Consider the following 14,233-nt stretch of genomic DNA (forward strand, 5'->3'; position numbering starts at 1 on the left):
TTTCCTCCCGATGCATCGGAGATCAACTGGTCCAGCTTATCTCCGAAAAGACGTTCCCCTAGGAAGGGCAGGGAAGTCAGTGTCTTCTTAGAGGCCGCATCCGCGTTCCAGGACTGGAGCCAGAGGGCTCGACGGATGGCCACATTGTTGCTGGCGGCCTGGGCCGCGCAATTGGCAGATGCCAGGGCTGCATTGAGCAGGTACTCAGCCGCGAGGGAAATCTGCGAGGCGATGAGGACCAGGTCCGGATTGGCAGGAATGGCGCGGAGACCGCAGCGTAGCGTGTCCGCCCAGGACATCAGAGCCTTCGCAACCCAAACCGAGGCAAAGGCCGGTGAGAGGGATGTGCCCGCTGCCTTGAAGGCGGAACGGGCAAACCTGTCAATAGTACGGTCCGTGGGGTCCTTGAGAGACGTACCGTTCGTGAGTGGAAGGACTGTGTGAGAAAACAGGCGGGAGATTGGGGGTCGACCACAGGGGAGCCTGCCCAATCCTTTCGAAGACCCTCAGGAAAGGGATAATGCAAATCAATGGACTTACCGCTGGTAAATACCTTGTCTGGCTGTTGCCTGTGGCTGCGCAGTAACTCAGCGAATTCTGGATGTCCGCTGAATGCGCTCTGGGCCCGCTTCATCCACTTAAACGAGACCTGGGTGCTCTGGGAGGAGACAGGATCCACTTGTACCTTTAAGGTCTGGTTTACTGCTTCTATCAGGCTATTCACCATGCGCCGAATATCAGCCGCCTGCTCTGAGTCCAGCAGGGGTGCTGCATCGGAATAATCATCGGAGCGGTCAGAAGACTCCCTGGAGGAATGATGGTCTGGACCTGGGGATGAAGGTGAAACCTGGGAAGAGGCTGAAGACGGGACCTGGCGGGTCCGCTTCTGAGCAGCCGAGGAGGTCCCTGCGACGGGGCTCACCTGCTCCGGAGGCGATTGCGTCGGGTCTGCGGGAGTCTGGGCGAGCGACGGCAGCAGGCGCAGTGCTTGCGCGATGGTCCGAGAAGCCTCAGAGAGGGAATCTACGGACTGGGACAGGGACGCTAGCCAGTCGGGGGTGGGGGGGGGGCGGGACGCAGGGCCCTGTGGCACCTGGCGCTGTGGCGTCTGCGGTATCAGAAGCGTCGGCCGCGGAGTCCTGAGAGTCTGTAGAGCAGGCGGAGCAGAGTGGGGCGTCCTGGCCCTGGGTAAATTTGGTCTTGCAGGAGGAGCATGCAAAAAATAAGGCAAAGGGGGCCTGCTTGGGTCGGGTGGACTTAGCATTAGGCATGGTGAAACAAGTACTCTCCCTGGTGGGTGCTAGGAAGGAGACAGGAGAGGGTTAACTCGTCCCTAAACTCAGAGAACGCTACCTAGTGAGGGCTACTCCTTAGGAGCAGAGCTTACCCAGGTCCTGTGTGCTGCCCACCAGTCCAGAAGAGGGAGTCCAGGAGTGAGCTGGCCAGAAGAGTGAGAACGCCGGCGCGCTGGAGCCTCAGGGGACCAGAGACAGACTAAAATGGCGAGGGGATGCTGGAGGAGGAGCAGCATTCCGGCGCGAAAAACCTGGAGGATCCACAGCCCCCACCACAAGCCAGGAGGCAGAGCGGTGGGAGGAGACTGGGCCAGACGACCGGCGGCCAATAGCGCTGCAGCGGGGGCGTGGCTAGGACACAGAGCGACTAGGCCGAGACCGGGGCCTAAATTTTGGAGAGGGCCGGGGGAAGGTGAAGGAGAGGTCGGTCCTACCTGTTCTCGGCGGCGCCGGCCCAGCGACTGATGCGGTGCAGGCAGGGCGCACCTGCCCCTGCCTGTGCACAGTGCCCTCGACCAGGAAGACTGAGGACTCCGGGGGAGAGCGTGCTGAGGCAGGGAAGTGGACATCATGATGGGGGAAGGAGCCCCGCTGCAGGTGAAGGCAGAGTGACAGGGCCCCATCGGATTACACACGCGCTGCGGAGGTCCCATCCCTGCTGTACACCCCTGTACGCCCTTTGGGGTGATACCGCAGGGCGAATCAGGCACCCTTGCCCACACGACAACCTGCCCACACGCGCAACCCCGGGAGTGGTACCACGGGGATGGACGGGGGAGAGGGCCCGAAATCTCAAGCCCCTGCGACCCTGGGGAGTGGTACCCACAGGGCTGCGGAGGATGAGTGAAGAGAATACCTGCAGAGAAAAAGACGACAGGTATGAGAGCGATGAGCGGCACGGAAATAAAGGAAAAAAAAAAAAGCGCAAAAACACAAATGGCTGAGGGGGGCCGAGACGGCCCACATCAGCCTCCTACGACACTAAGCTAAAAACTGATCTGAGCCCGCCTCCGGCTCGGGGTGTATACTGCTAGGGAGGAGCTAACTTTTTATGTTTACTTAGTGTCAGCCTCCTAGTGACAGCAGCATAACCCATGGTCCTGTGTCCCCCAATGAAACGATAGAGAAAAGCTGTGGCCATCCACACTTTTATGCACCACTGAAAAGACGTACCCTATCGGATCATGACACAGACTGAGTACCAGGTGACTTCAACACATCAGCCTCAGAGACTCTTCAGAGATTTTTTTTATATATATATATATATATATATATATATATATAATAATAATTTTATTTTGTTAACTGAAGGGGTTAACTAGTGAAGGATTTCTAGAGGGTTGTTATTTTTAATGCAGCAGCACCAAATGTGTTTTTTTTTTTGTTTGTTTTTTCCATATATAAAATGTATTGATTGGTATACACTTTTTTTTTTATTTTTTTTTAGCTTAGTCCCAGGATGGCACATCGTCTTTCCCTGCTCTGATGGTTGATCTAATGCTCTGCAAAGCTTTTACAGGGCATTCGATCAGTGACTGGCACACAGGCAGAAGGCATGCAGGGTCCTGCTCAAGGGAGGTCCTCACAGTCCTCCGTACCGAAGTTACACCAAGGCCATTATTTGCCCCGGGGTCACCATGAAGACCTTCGGCTCAACACGGTTTGCAATCGTGTTGTGCCGATCAGAGAAGAGAGGAAGCCCCTCCTCTACAAGCAGATTGATGCCACGGTCACTATCTACAGCGACATCAGAAGGTGCTAGAACCAATCTTGGGTGTTCCACAGGGTGATACAGAGTGATACATACCTGAAACACGCTCATTTCGCCAGCTCTGCTTATGAGGCGGTGTGATCGTAGCATTCTACATGTATGGTGGTTTGTGCGAAACCACCTTCTATGGTGACGTAAATGTAAGGAAGATGTCATGAAGGGGTTAAAGTTACATTTCAGAGAACTATGAGGTGGAACTAGCTAAGCACGGGTCTTTATGTCCCTCAGTCAGTGTATTTCTTTTGGTAGTCACGGACCATGGCCAAAAGTAAAAACGTTCTGTTATGTGCATATGATACATACTGTATACATTTCAACAATAACTTCTTCGTTCCTATGGCTATAAGTTTATACTTTACAACACACCTGTTTCTGCTATTCCAATATTAATGACGGAGGCTTTATGACGTTTCGGGAAGTCTTCAGGAGCAGCAGAGAAGCCATACGCATCGTTTTTCTTGGTCATTTTAAACACTCGGATTGTATCTCCATTCGCTAAGAATACAATAAAGGCTCTTAAAAAAAAGAAGGGAAAAACATTTATTACGGCCTGTGTGTTGTGACCTATCAAAATGCTTTAAAACAGTAATCCAATCATCGGAGTGTAAATGATGCGTTATTTTAGAGCAGAACAGGATCATTAAAACGTTTGTTGTAACCGGGCATCTGGTGAACAGAGGAGAGTCATTAGAGACCTGTAACCATGATGGATGGAGGCACACACACACACAATAGCTGGTACCTGCCAAACCTAGTGAACAAAGCCGTATGCACAAAACCAACCCCACCAGGTGAAAGTGTATGGACATGTTGAAACTGATATGGCCAAGCAATAAACTGACAACATTTTCAACTTTTTGATGCAAAATGACAACTCCTAAAAAGGTTAAAAAGGAAAGATGGTCTCATGGCTGCTAAGATGTCTGCAGTGTTTAGTGGAGGAGCAGATTAAGGCCACTAGCAAATGTGCACATGCTGGAGAAATTTTCTGAACAAACCAAAAAAAAAAAAAAAAAAAAAAAAAAAAAGCACCCTGTGGCAGAAAAACGTAGCAATAACGCATGTGTTTTTGTGCCATGCATTTTTTTGTGAAATCAATGCCTGGAAGGGCTGAAAAAATGCTGGGAGAAAATAAAAAAAAAAAAAAAACAAAAAAAACAACCCACCCTAATTGACATGCTGCTTCTTTTCTGCATTGACTTTGCTATCATAAGGATAGACATGTAGATTTGGGCAACAATCTGTACAATAAACTGCACCAAATCTGAAAAAAAAAAAAAAAAACCTCAGCGTGTGTACACAGGCTTATGGTCTTTGACCTTCATACAGATCATCATTGAATAGGATATTGAAACTTTACGGAATCTAGATGAAGAAATTAAAATAACATATCGTAATAGTTGCTAAGAAAAGGCAGCAATGGTAATAGATGTGGCAGTGCCAAATGACAGTATCGTCAGCAAGAAGGAATAAGGGGAGCAGGAGAAATACCAGAAGCTCAAAGAAGAATTGGAGAGGATGTAGAAGGGGAAGGCAACAGTAACTCCAGTTTTAATAGAGGTTATTAATCGAAGTGCTCCTAAGTTGGAAGAATGGCTACAACAGATTCTAGGAACAACATCTGAACTCTGTGCAGATAGGCGCAGTGTTGGGGACAAGCAGGATCCTCCGCAGAACCCTAAGGGGCACTTTGCACACTACGACATCGCAGCTGCGATGTCGGTGGGGGTCAAATCGAAAGTGACGCACATCTGGCGTCGCAGTCGATATCGTAGTGTGTAAATCCTTTTTGATACGATTAACGAGCGCAAAAGCGTCGTTATTGTATCATCGGTGTAGGGTCCGGCATTTCCATGAATTGGGAAATACCGATGTTGTTCCTCGTTCCTGCGGCAGCACACATCGCTGTGTGTGACACCGCGGGAACGAGGAACATCTACCTGTGTCCTGCGGCTCATGCCGGCTATGCGGAAGGAAGGAGGTGGGCAGGATGTTTACATCCCGCTCATCTCCTCCCCTCCGCTTCTATTGGCCGCCTGCCGCGTGACATCGCTATGACGCCGCACGACCCGCCCCCTTAATAAGGAGGCAGTTCGCTGGCCAGAGCGACGTCGCAGGACAGGTGAGTGCATGTGAAGCTGCTGTAACGATAATGTTCGTTACGGCAGCTATCACCATGATATCGCAGCTGCGACGAGGGCGGGGACTATCGCGCACGGCATCACAGCATCGGCTTGCGATGTCGTAGTGTGCAAAGTGCCCCTTAAGCTCCCCGGCCTCTGGTATAGGACAAGAGATTGAAGGAAAAATAAATAAATAAAAAAATACAAGCACCCTATTGGAAGGGTGAGAAAATATTTTTTTCTATCATATATATTAAACTATTGAGCAGCTTCCAAAACGGAGGCAGCTGGAAAAATAGTCAGGTCACTTAGTCGTTTAACCCCTTCAGCCCCAGAGCGGTTTCAGTTTTAGTTTTTTTGCTCCCCTTCTTCCGAGAGCCGTAACTTTTATTTTTCCGCCAATCTTGCCATATGAGGGCTTGTTTTTTGCGGGACGAGTTGTACTTTTATTTTAAATTAAACCATAAGTTTTACCATATGGTGTACTGGAAAACAGCAAAAAAATTCCAAGTGTGGAAAAACTGCAAAAAATGTATGATCGTACAATAGTTTTTGGGATGTTTTATTCACCGTGTTCACTATATGGTAAAACTGATGTGTCATTGTGATGCCTGAGGTCGGTGTGAGTTTGTAGAGTTTGGAATTTTTTTGCAGCTACGCCATTTACCAATCAGATTAATTAATTTTATATTTTGATACATCGGGCATTTATGAACGCGGCGATACCAAATGTGTACCGTATATGCCGGCGTATAAGACGACTGGGCGTATAAGACGACCCCCAACTTCTGCCCTAAAAATATAGAATTTGGGATATACTGACTGTATAAGACTACCCCGCTCCCAAATGAAAAAAAGTCTGCTTTGATTGCAACATGTTAATTTTAATTCCGCGAGAGCCGTACAATATGTTTTTTAAAGGGCCATTGACAGATCAATCGCTCCAATGTTCACTTAGTACAGCAAGGAATGCTCCTCCCTGCTGTATAAAGCCAAAACTGGACTGAAACAATGGTACTACACTCTGCTACAAACAGACAAACACACACAACTCTGCTACAAACAGACAAACACACGCAACTCTGCTACATACAGACAAACACACACAACTCTGCTACATGCAGACAAACACACACAACTCTGCTACATGCAGACAAACACACACAACTCTGCTACATGCAGACAAACACACACAACTCTGCTACATGCAGACAAACACACACAACTCTGCTACATACAGACAAACACATACAACTCTGCTACATACAGACAAATACACACAACTCTGCTGCTCTGTGGGGCCTGCACCCGCGGCTCGGCGGGTACAGCACCCGCGGCATCGGCGGGGGGGGGGATTGGCAGGGCATACATCTGGGGGGTTAGAAGCAGCTCACCGGGGCCCATAATGGGCACAAGTCCCCCTGTGTTAGATATCTCCCCCATAGTGCTGCCCATGGCCCCTATATAGATCGCACAAGTCCCCCTGTGTCAGATATCGCCCCCATAGTGCTGCCCATGGCCCCTATAGATCGCACAAGTCCCCCTGTGTCAGATATGGCCCCTAGGCTGCTGCCCAAAGTAAAATAAAACCCTCTTTCCTTATCTCCTGTCTGGCTCCGTGCTTCTGTTCTTCCACTTCCTGGTTGTCAGTGCGGTCATGTGATCGGCACAGCAGCCTGAGATCTCTGCCTGTGCCTGGCTGATCACAGTGGAAGCAGGGACACAGGGAGAAACGCTGCAGGGGTAAGTAAAGCTTTTTTATTTTAGAAGGAGCAGCAGCCTGGGGGCCAAATCTAACACATGGGGGACATGTGCGATCACACTGGGACGCAGGCTCATAGAATATGCACCGCTGCTCCAGCCCCTCACTGCGTGCGATTTCAGCACCACCGGAGATGGACAGCGGCTGTGCATATTATATGAGCGGGTGCAGGAGATCAAAGGATGCAGGCCGCAGCGTTCCCCTGTGCTCCAGAGCTGCTGCCCCCACCTCCCCTGGACGCTGCAGTGTACATATATATATATATATATATATATATATATATATATATATATATATATATATATACATACACACACACACACACCCCCCCCCCCCCCGTATATCCGGCGTATAAGACGACCCCCCACTGTAGCCATTATTTTAAGGGGGTAAAAAGTCGTCTTATACGCCAGTATATACGGTATATTTTTTTAACCCTTTAATTTTCAATGGGGTGCAAGGGGGGTGATTTGAACTTAGTTTTTTTATTTTTTAAAACTTTTTTTTTTTTTTTTTACTAGTCCCCCTAGGGGGCTATATGGATCAACAATGCGATCGCTCTACCCTATCTGCTGATCACAGCTACACAGCAGATATGATCACTTTCTGATTTACTCGGCTGCGGGCCGAGTGAAACCGAAAGTGACTCATGATAGCTACAGGCGTCATCACTTGACTCTGTACTACCATGGCAACCACCGAAAGTCACGTGATCACGCACGTGACTTCTGGTGGGGGCGGCGGTAAGTGAAAATAATGGCCGCGCGCATATACATTTCGCTGCCAGACTTTGGCAGCGAGATGTAAGGGGTTAAATGTTGCGGGTGGAATGCGATTCCACTTGTAACATGTAGGCACACATGTCAGCTGTTGAAAACAGCTGATATGTGCGCGGATCGCCGCGACCTGCCCACGGCAGGGGGCGGGGATTAACCTCACACGATCCATGACGGATAGATCCGTCATTGGTCATGAAGGGGTTAAAGACTTTCAAAGCCTGATGCAAATAAAGGAAGTTATATTTAAAAAAAAAACAAAAAACAAAAAAAAAAAAAAACTGCCAATAGGCACAGCAAGTTATTTTGACTCTGTATTGCATAGGATAATTCTTTTCAGACTTTATAAAGTGCTTTTTCAGGCAGCAACCACCTGAAAAAGATATTATGTGCACATACCGTTACAGGGTTTTATCATTTTGCAGTTCAGTTGCACTTATGTAAAAATCCATGGAAATTTAATAGAAAAATTGAGGATTAGCATTACATTTTACCTGCAGTCTGGACTGAAACGGACATGTGTAGCATGGTCAAAGTCTACATTGGCTCTCATACAGTTGTGCTCTCGCTCAAGGAAGTCCTTCGTGCTCCATATCCTGACAGTTCTGTCGTCCGAGCATGAAGCTAAATATTTACCATTACTGCTAAAATCCAAACAGCTTATGTTCCCACTGTGAGCCTGGCAGAAAGAAAGAATATATACTGCAGTCATTAGCCGTAGTTAAAAGGGAGCCTGTTACTAGGTTTTCCCTGTATAAAAGTATGACCACAAGCAGTAAGCCCTTATATACAGCATGCTAGAATGCTGTATATATGTCAAAGTCAATTTGCATAATGTAAGATCTGTTATTATACTCACCTATGAGATGATCAGGTCCGATGGGCATCACTTCTTGATCCGACGCAGTTTGCCGGTTTGCTGCGTGTGAATGACGTGTTACGTCATCCGCACAATCTCTCCCATCGTGTTCCTGTACAGGGCATACTACTCTATGAAAAGGGCAGAGCAAAGTACTGTAAAGAGCATGTGCAGGAAAAGGCCAAAGAGCGCAAGCGCACTACAATACTTTGCTCTGCCCTCAGCAGGGGAGAGAGAAGTGCACATGCGCAGGAAGACACTGGATGATGTAGGACACGTCATCCACATGAAGCAGGGAAGGAGGAAGTCATTCCCAAAAAAAGCGGAGGATACAGATCAAGACCAGCGACAGCCACTTGGCTGGACCGCCCCTCAGTATAATAAAATATCATTTCACGTTATGCAGGTCAGCTTGGGAAGTATAAACAGCATTCCAGAATGCTGTATATAAGGGCTTACTGGTGGCGGTCATACTTTATAATGGGAAAACATGGTGACAGGTTCCTGCTAACAGCTGGAAAATCACATTAGGCTGGGTATGATGCATTGGTACAGCCAAGACTCAAACTCCTACATTAAAAAAAAAGCAGTTTATGATATTCATGTGACACTAAAATGTCATTAATGAAATCATATAACATTTTAGAGGCAAAGTTTGAGACTTTTTATTTTAGTCATTTGCCCAATTTGGAAATGAAGTGTGCAAAGCCACCAAAGGAGACTCCGCTTGAACAAGATTAAACTACAAAGGTGAAAAATAAAAAAAAAAAATTAAAATTGGGGCGAACCTATGTCTCTTCATTCCACCAATTACATTATACATTTGCAACAAATCAGCATCAGCAACAACTTTATACGGTGCTGTGGCATTCTGCTCCGTACATTGTTTACATCCAGCCATTAGCGTCAGTGTCAGGGGTCAGAGTCTGAAAAACCTTCTATTGGTGATCTAGTCTGAACATAGATTATATAAAACTAGTTAACAACGCCTTTAAAGCTATCACTTTCAAAAACTGTAATGGAAAAATTAAAGCTGAACTCATTATTTATTTTTTTTTTTTTAAATGATTATCAGGACCTGTTGATAATTTAGGCCTATTCCATCTAATAAAGCCAAGGTATATTACTAGCATTTATGAATGGTGAGAGTCTGAACCGTTGTGACATTGAATAAGATGAAGCACTCGTGTAGGGACATCCTCCTAATAAACTGCTGTATAAGGACCTACAGCAGAGGCTGCAGCCAACAGTTAGGCTATGTGTGCACTGAGCGTTTTGGTGCGTTTTACGGGTGCGTTTTTGGGCTCAAAACTGCATGACTTTGCTTCCCCAGCAAAGTCTATAGCCTGCTTTACACGGGACGACCGATTGTGCGATTTCACAATCGATCGTACCCACCCCCGTCGTTTGTGTGTCACGGGCAAATCGCTGCCCGTGTCGCACAAAGTCGTCAACCCCCCGTCACACGTACTTACCTGCTGAGCAACTTCGCTGTGGGCGGCGAACGTCCACTTCCTGAATGGGGAGGGACGTTTGGCGTCACAGCGACGTCACACAGCCGCCAGCCAATAGAAGCGGAGGTGCGGAGATGAGCGGGATGTAAACATACCACCCACCTCTTTCCTTCCACATTGCCGGCAGGAGCCACGGGACGCAGGTAAGCTGTGTTCATCAATCCTGTGGTGTCACACGGAGCGCCGTGTGCTGCCACGGGAACGATGAACAACCTGCTGCAGGAAAAATAAACGATATTATGAAACTGAGCGACGAGTACACGACTCACGATTTGTGAGCGATACTGCGTCGCTCAGGTTTCACACGAGACGACGTCTTGTACGATGCCGGATGTGCGTCACGAAAACCGTGACCCCGACGATGCATCGCACAATCCGTCGTCTCGTGTAAAGCACCCTTATGACTTTTCATTTTTGCTGTCCGCACACAACATTTTTTTTAGCTGTGTTTTTGAGCAAAAAGAAGGGAATTTTGTTTACTTACCGTAAATTCCTTTTCTTCTAGCTCCAATTGGGAGACCCAGACAATTGGGGTGTATAGCTTCTGCCTCCGGAGGCCACACAAAGTATTACACTAAAAGTGTAAAGCCCCTCCCCTTCTGCCTATACACCCCCCGTGCATCACAGGCTCCTCAGTTTTGGTGCAAAAGCAGGAAGGAGGAAAAGTTATAAATTGGTTTAAAGTAAATTCAATCCGAAGGAATTTCGGAGAACTGAAACCATTCAACATGAACAACATGTGTACACAAAGAACAACAGCCCGAAGGGAACAGGGGCGGGTGCTGGGTCTCCCAATTGGAGCTAGAAGAAAAGGAATTTACGGTAAGTAAACAAAATTCCCTTCTTTGTCGCTCCATTGGGAGACCCAGACAATTGGGACGTCCAAAAGCAGTCCCTGGGTGGGTAAAGTAAAACCTCGTAAGAGCCGTAAAACGGCCCCTTCCTACAGGTGGGCAACCGCCGCCTGAAGGACTCGCCTACCTAGGCTGGCATCTGCCGCAGCATAGGTATGCACCTGATAGTGTTTCGTGAAAGTGTGCAGGCTCGACCAGGTAGCTGCCTGACACACCTGCTGAGCCGTAGCCTGGTGCCGCAAAGCCCAGGACGCACCCACGGCTCTGGTAGAATGGGCCCTCAGCCCTGAGGGAACCGGAAGCCCAGAAGATCGGTAAGCTTCGAGAATTGGTTCCTTGATCCACCGAGCCAGGGTTGATTTGGAAGCCTGTGACCCTTTACGCTGGCCAGCGACAAGGACAAAGAGTGCATCCGAGCGGCGCAGGGGCGCCGTACGAGAAATGTAGAGTCCGAGTGCTCTCACCAGATCCAACAAATGCAAATCCCTTTCACATTGGTGAACTGGATGAGGACAAAAAGAGGGTAAGGAGATATCCTGATTGAGATGAAAGGGGGATACCACCTTAGGGAGAAATTCCGGAACCGGACGCAGAACCACCTTGTCCTGGTGAAACACCAGGAAAGGGGCTTTGCATGACAGCGCTGCTAGCTCAGACACTCTCCGAAGTGATGTGACTGCTACTAGGAAGACCCCTTTCTGCGAAAGGCGTGAGAGAAACATCCTTCATTGGCTCGAAAGGTGGTTTCTGAAGAGCCATCAGCACCCTGTTCAGATCCCAGGGTTCTAACGGCCGCTTGTAAGGAGGGACTATGTGACAAACCCCCTGCAGGAACGTGCGTACCTGTGGAAGTCTGGCTAGGCGCTTCTGAAAAAACACAGAGCGCTGAGACTTGTCCCTTAAGGGAGCCGAGCGACAAACCTTTTTCCAATCCGGATTGAAGGAAGGAAAGAAAAGTGGGCAAGGCAAATGGCCAGGGAGAAAAACCCTGATCAGAGCACCAAGATAAGAATATCCTCCACGTCCTGTGGTAGATCTTGGCGGACGTTGGTTTCCTAGCCTGTCTCATAGTGGCAATGACCTCTTGAGATAACCCTGAAGACGCTAGGATCCAGGACTCAATGGCCACACAGTCAGGTTGAGGGCCGCAGAATTCAGATGGAAAAACGGCCCTTGAGACAGCAAGTCTGGTCGGTCTGGTAGTGCCCACGGTTGACCCACCGTGAGATGCCACAGATCCGGGTACCACGACCTCCTCGGCCAGTCTGGAGCGACGAGGATGGCGCGGCAGCAGTCGGACCTGATCTTGCGTAACACTCTGGGCAACAGTGCCAGAGGAGGAAACACATAAGGGAGTTGAAACTGCGACCAATCCTGAACTAAGGCGTCTGCCACCAGAGCTCTGTGATCTTGAGACCGTGCCATGAATGTCGGGACCTTGTTGTTGTGCCGGGACGCCATTAGGTCGACGTCCGGCATCCCCCAGCGGCAACAGATCTCCTGAAACACGTCCGGGTGAAGGGACCATTCCCCTGCGTCCATGCCCTGGCGACTGAGAAAGTCTGCTTCCCAGTTTTCTACGCCCGGGATGTGAACTGCGGATATGGTGGAGGCTGTGGCTTCCACCCATAGCAGAATCCGCCTGACTTCCAGGGAGGCTTGCCGACTGCGTGTTCCGCCTTGGTGGTTGATGTATGCCACCGCTGTGGAGTTGTCCGACTGAATTTGGATCTGCTTGCCTTCCAGCCACGGCTGGAACGCCTTTAGGGCAAGATACACTGCCCGTATCTCCAGAACATTGATCTGAAGGGAGGACTCTGGCTGAGTCCAAGTACCCTGAGCCCTGTGGTGGAGAAAGACCGCTCCCCACCCTGACAGGCTCGCGTCCGTCGTGACCACAGCCCAGGATGGGGGCAGGAAGGATTTCCCGTTCGACAGAGAAGTGGGAAGAAGCCACCACTGAAGGGAAGCCTTGGCTGCCCGAGAAAGGGAGACGTTCCTGTCGAGGGACGTCGACTTCCTGTCCCATTTGCGGAGAATGTCCCATTGAAGTGGACGCAGATGAAACTGCGCAAAAGGAACTGCCTCCATTGCTGCTACCATCTTCCCTAGGAAGTGCATGAGGCGCCTCAAGGGGTGTGACTGGCCTTGAAGGAGAGATTGCACCCCTGTCTGTAGTGAACGCTGTTTGTCCAGCGGAAGCTTCACTATCGCTGAGAGAGTATGAAACTCCATGCCAAGATATGTCAGTGATTGGGCCGGTGTCAAATTTGACTTTGGAAAATTGATGATCCACCCGAAACTCTGGAGAGTCTCCAGAGCAATGTTCAGGCTGTGTTGGCATGCCACTTGAGAGGGTGCCTTGACAAGCAGATCGTCTAAGTAAGGGATCACCGAGTGTCCCTGAGAGTGCAGAACTGCTACTACTGTTGCCATGACCTTGGTGAAGACCCATGGGGCTGTCGCCAGGCCGAAAGGCAGTGCCACGAACTGAAGGTGTTCGTCCCCTATGGCGAAACGCAGGAAGCGCTGATGCTCTGGTGCAATCGGTACGTGGAGATAAGCATCTTTGATGTCGATTGATGCTAGGAAATCTCCTTGGGACATTGAGGCGATGACGGAGCGGAGCGATTCCATCCGGAACCGCCTGGTTTTTACGTGTTTGTTGAGCAGTTTTAGGTCCAGAACAGGACGGAAGGATCCGTCCTTTTTTGGCACCACAAACAAGTTGGAGTAAAAACCGTGACCCTGTTGCTGAAAAGGAACAGGGATCACCACTCCTGCCTTCAGAGTGCACACCGCCTGAAGAAGAGCATCGGCTCGCTCGGGGGGCGGAGATGTTCTGAAGAATCGAGTCGGAGGACGAGAGCTGAACTCTATCCTGTAACCGTGAGACAGAATGTCTCTCACCCAACGGTCTTTTACCTGTGGCAGCCAGGCGTCGCAAAAGCGGGAAAGCCTGCCACCGACCGAGGATGCGGTGTGAGGAGGCCGAAAGTCATGAGGAGGCCGCTTTGGGAGCGGTTCCTCCAGCGGTCTTTTTAGGACGTGACTTAGACCGCCATGAATCGGAGTTCCTCTGATCCTTATGAGGCCTTTTGGACGAGGAGAATTGAGACCTGCCCACGGACCGAAAGGACCGAAACCTCGATTGTACCTTCCGTTGTTGAGGTCTGTTTGGTTTGGACTGGGGTAAGGATGAGTCCTTTCCCTTGGATTGTTTAATGATTTCATCCAATCGCTCACAAAACAGGCGGTCGCCAGAAAATGGCAAACCGG

At 49.3% G+C, this 14,233-nt stretch overlaps 1 protein-coding gene across 1 annotated transcript in view; it reads right to left on the reverse strand.

Moving 5' to 3' along the window:
- Nucleotides 1-14,233, reverse strand: part of TBL2 (transducin beta like 2) — a 52,454-nt gene that overhangs the window by 24,705 nt on the left and 13,516 nt on the right. Inside the window, exons 3-4 of the mRNA XM_075333286.1 lie at nucleotides 8,222-8,406; nucleotides 3,433-3,581 (exon numbers count right to left, since the gene is read on the reverse strand). Of these exons, the coding sequence (XP_075189401.1) occupies nucleotides 3,433-3,581; nucleotides 8,222-8,406 (334 nt within the window). The remainder of the gene's footprint in view (nucleotides 1-3,432; nucleotides 3,582-8,221; nucleotides 8,407-14,233) is intronic.

This window comes from Anomaloglossus baeobatrachus, chromosome 2 (genome assembly GCF_048569485.1).
Source record: "Anomaloglossus baeobatrachus isolate aAnoBae1 chromosome 2, aAnoBae1.hap1, whole genome shotgun sequence".
In the NCBI taxonomy this organism is placed as follows: Eukaryota; Metazoa; Chordata; class Amphibia; order Anura; family Aromobatidae; genus Anomaloglossus; species Anomaloglossus baeobatrachus.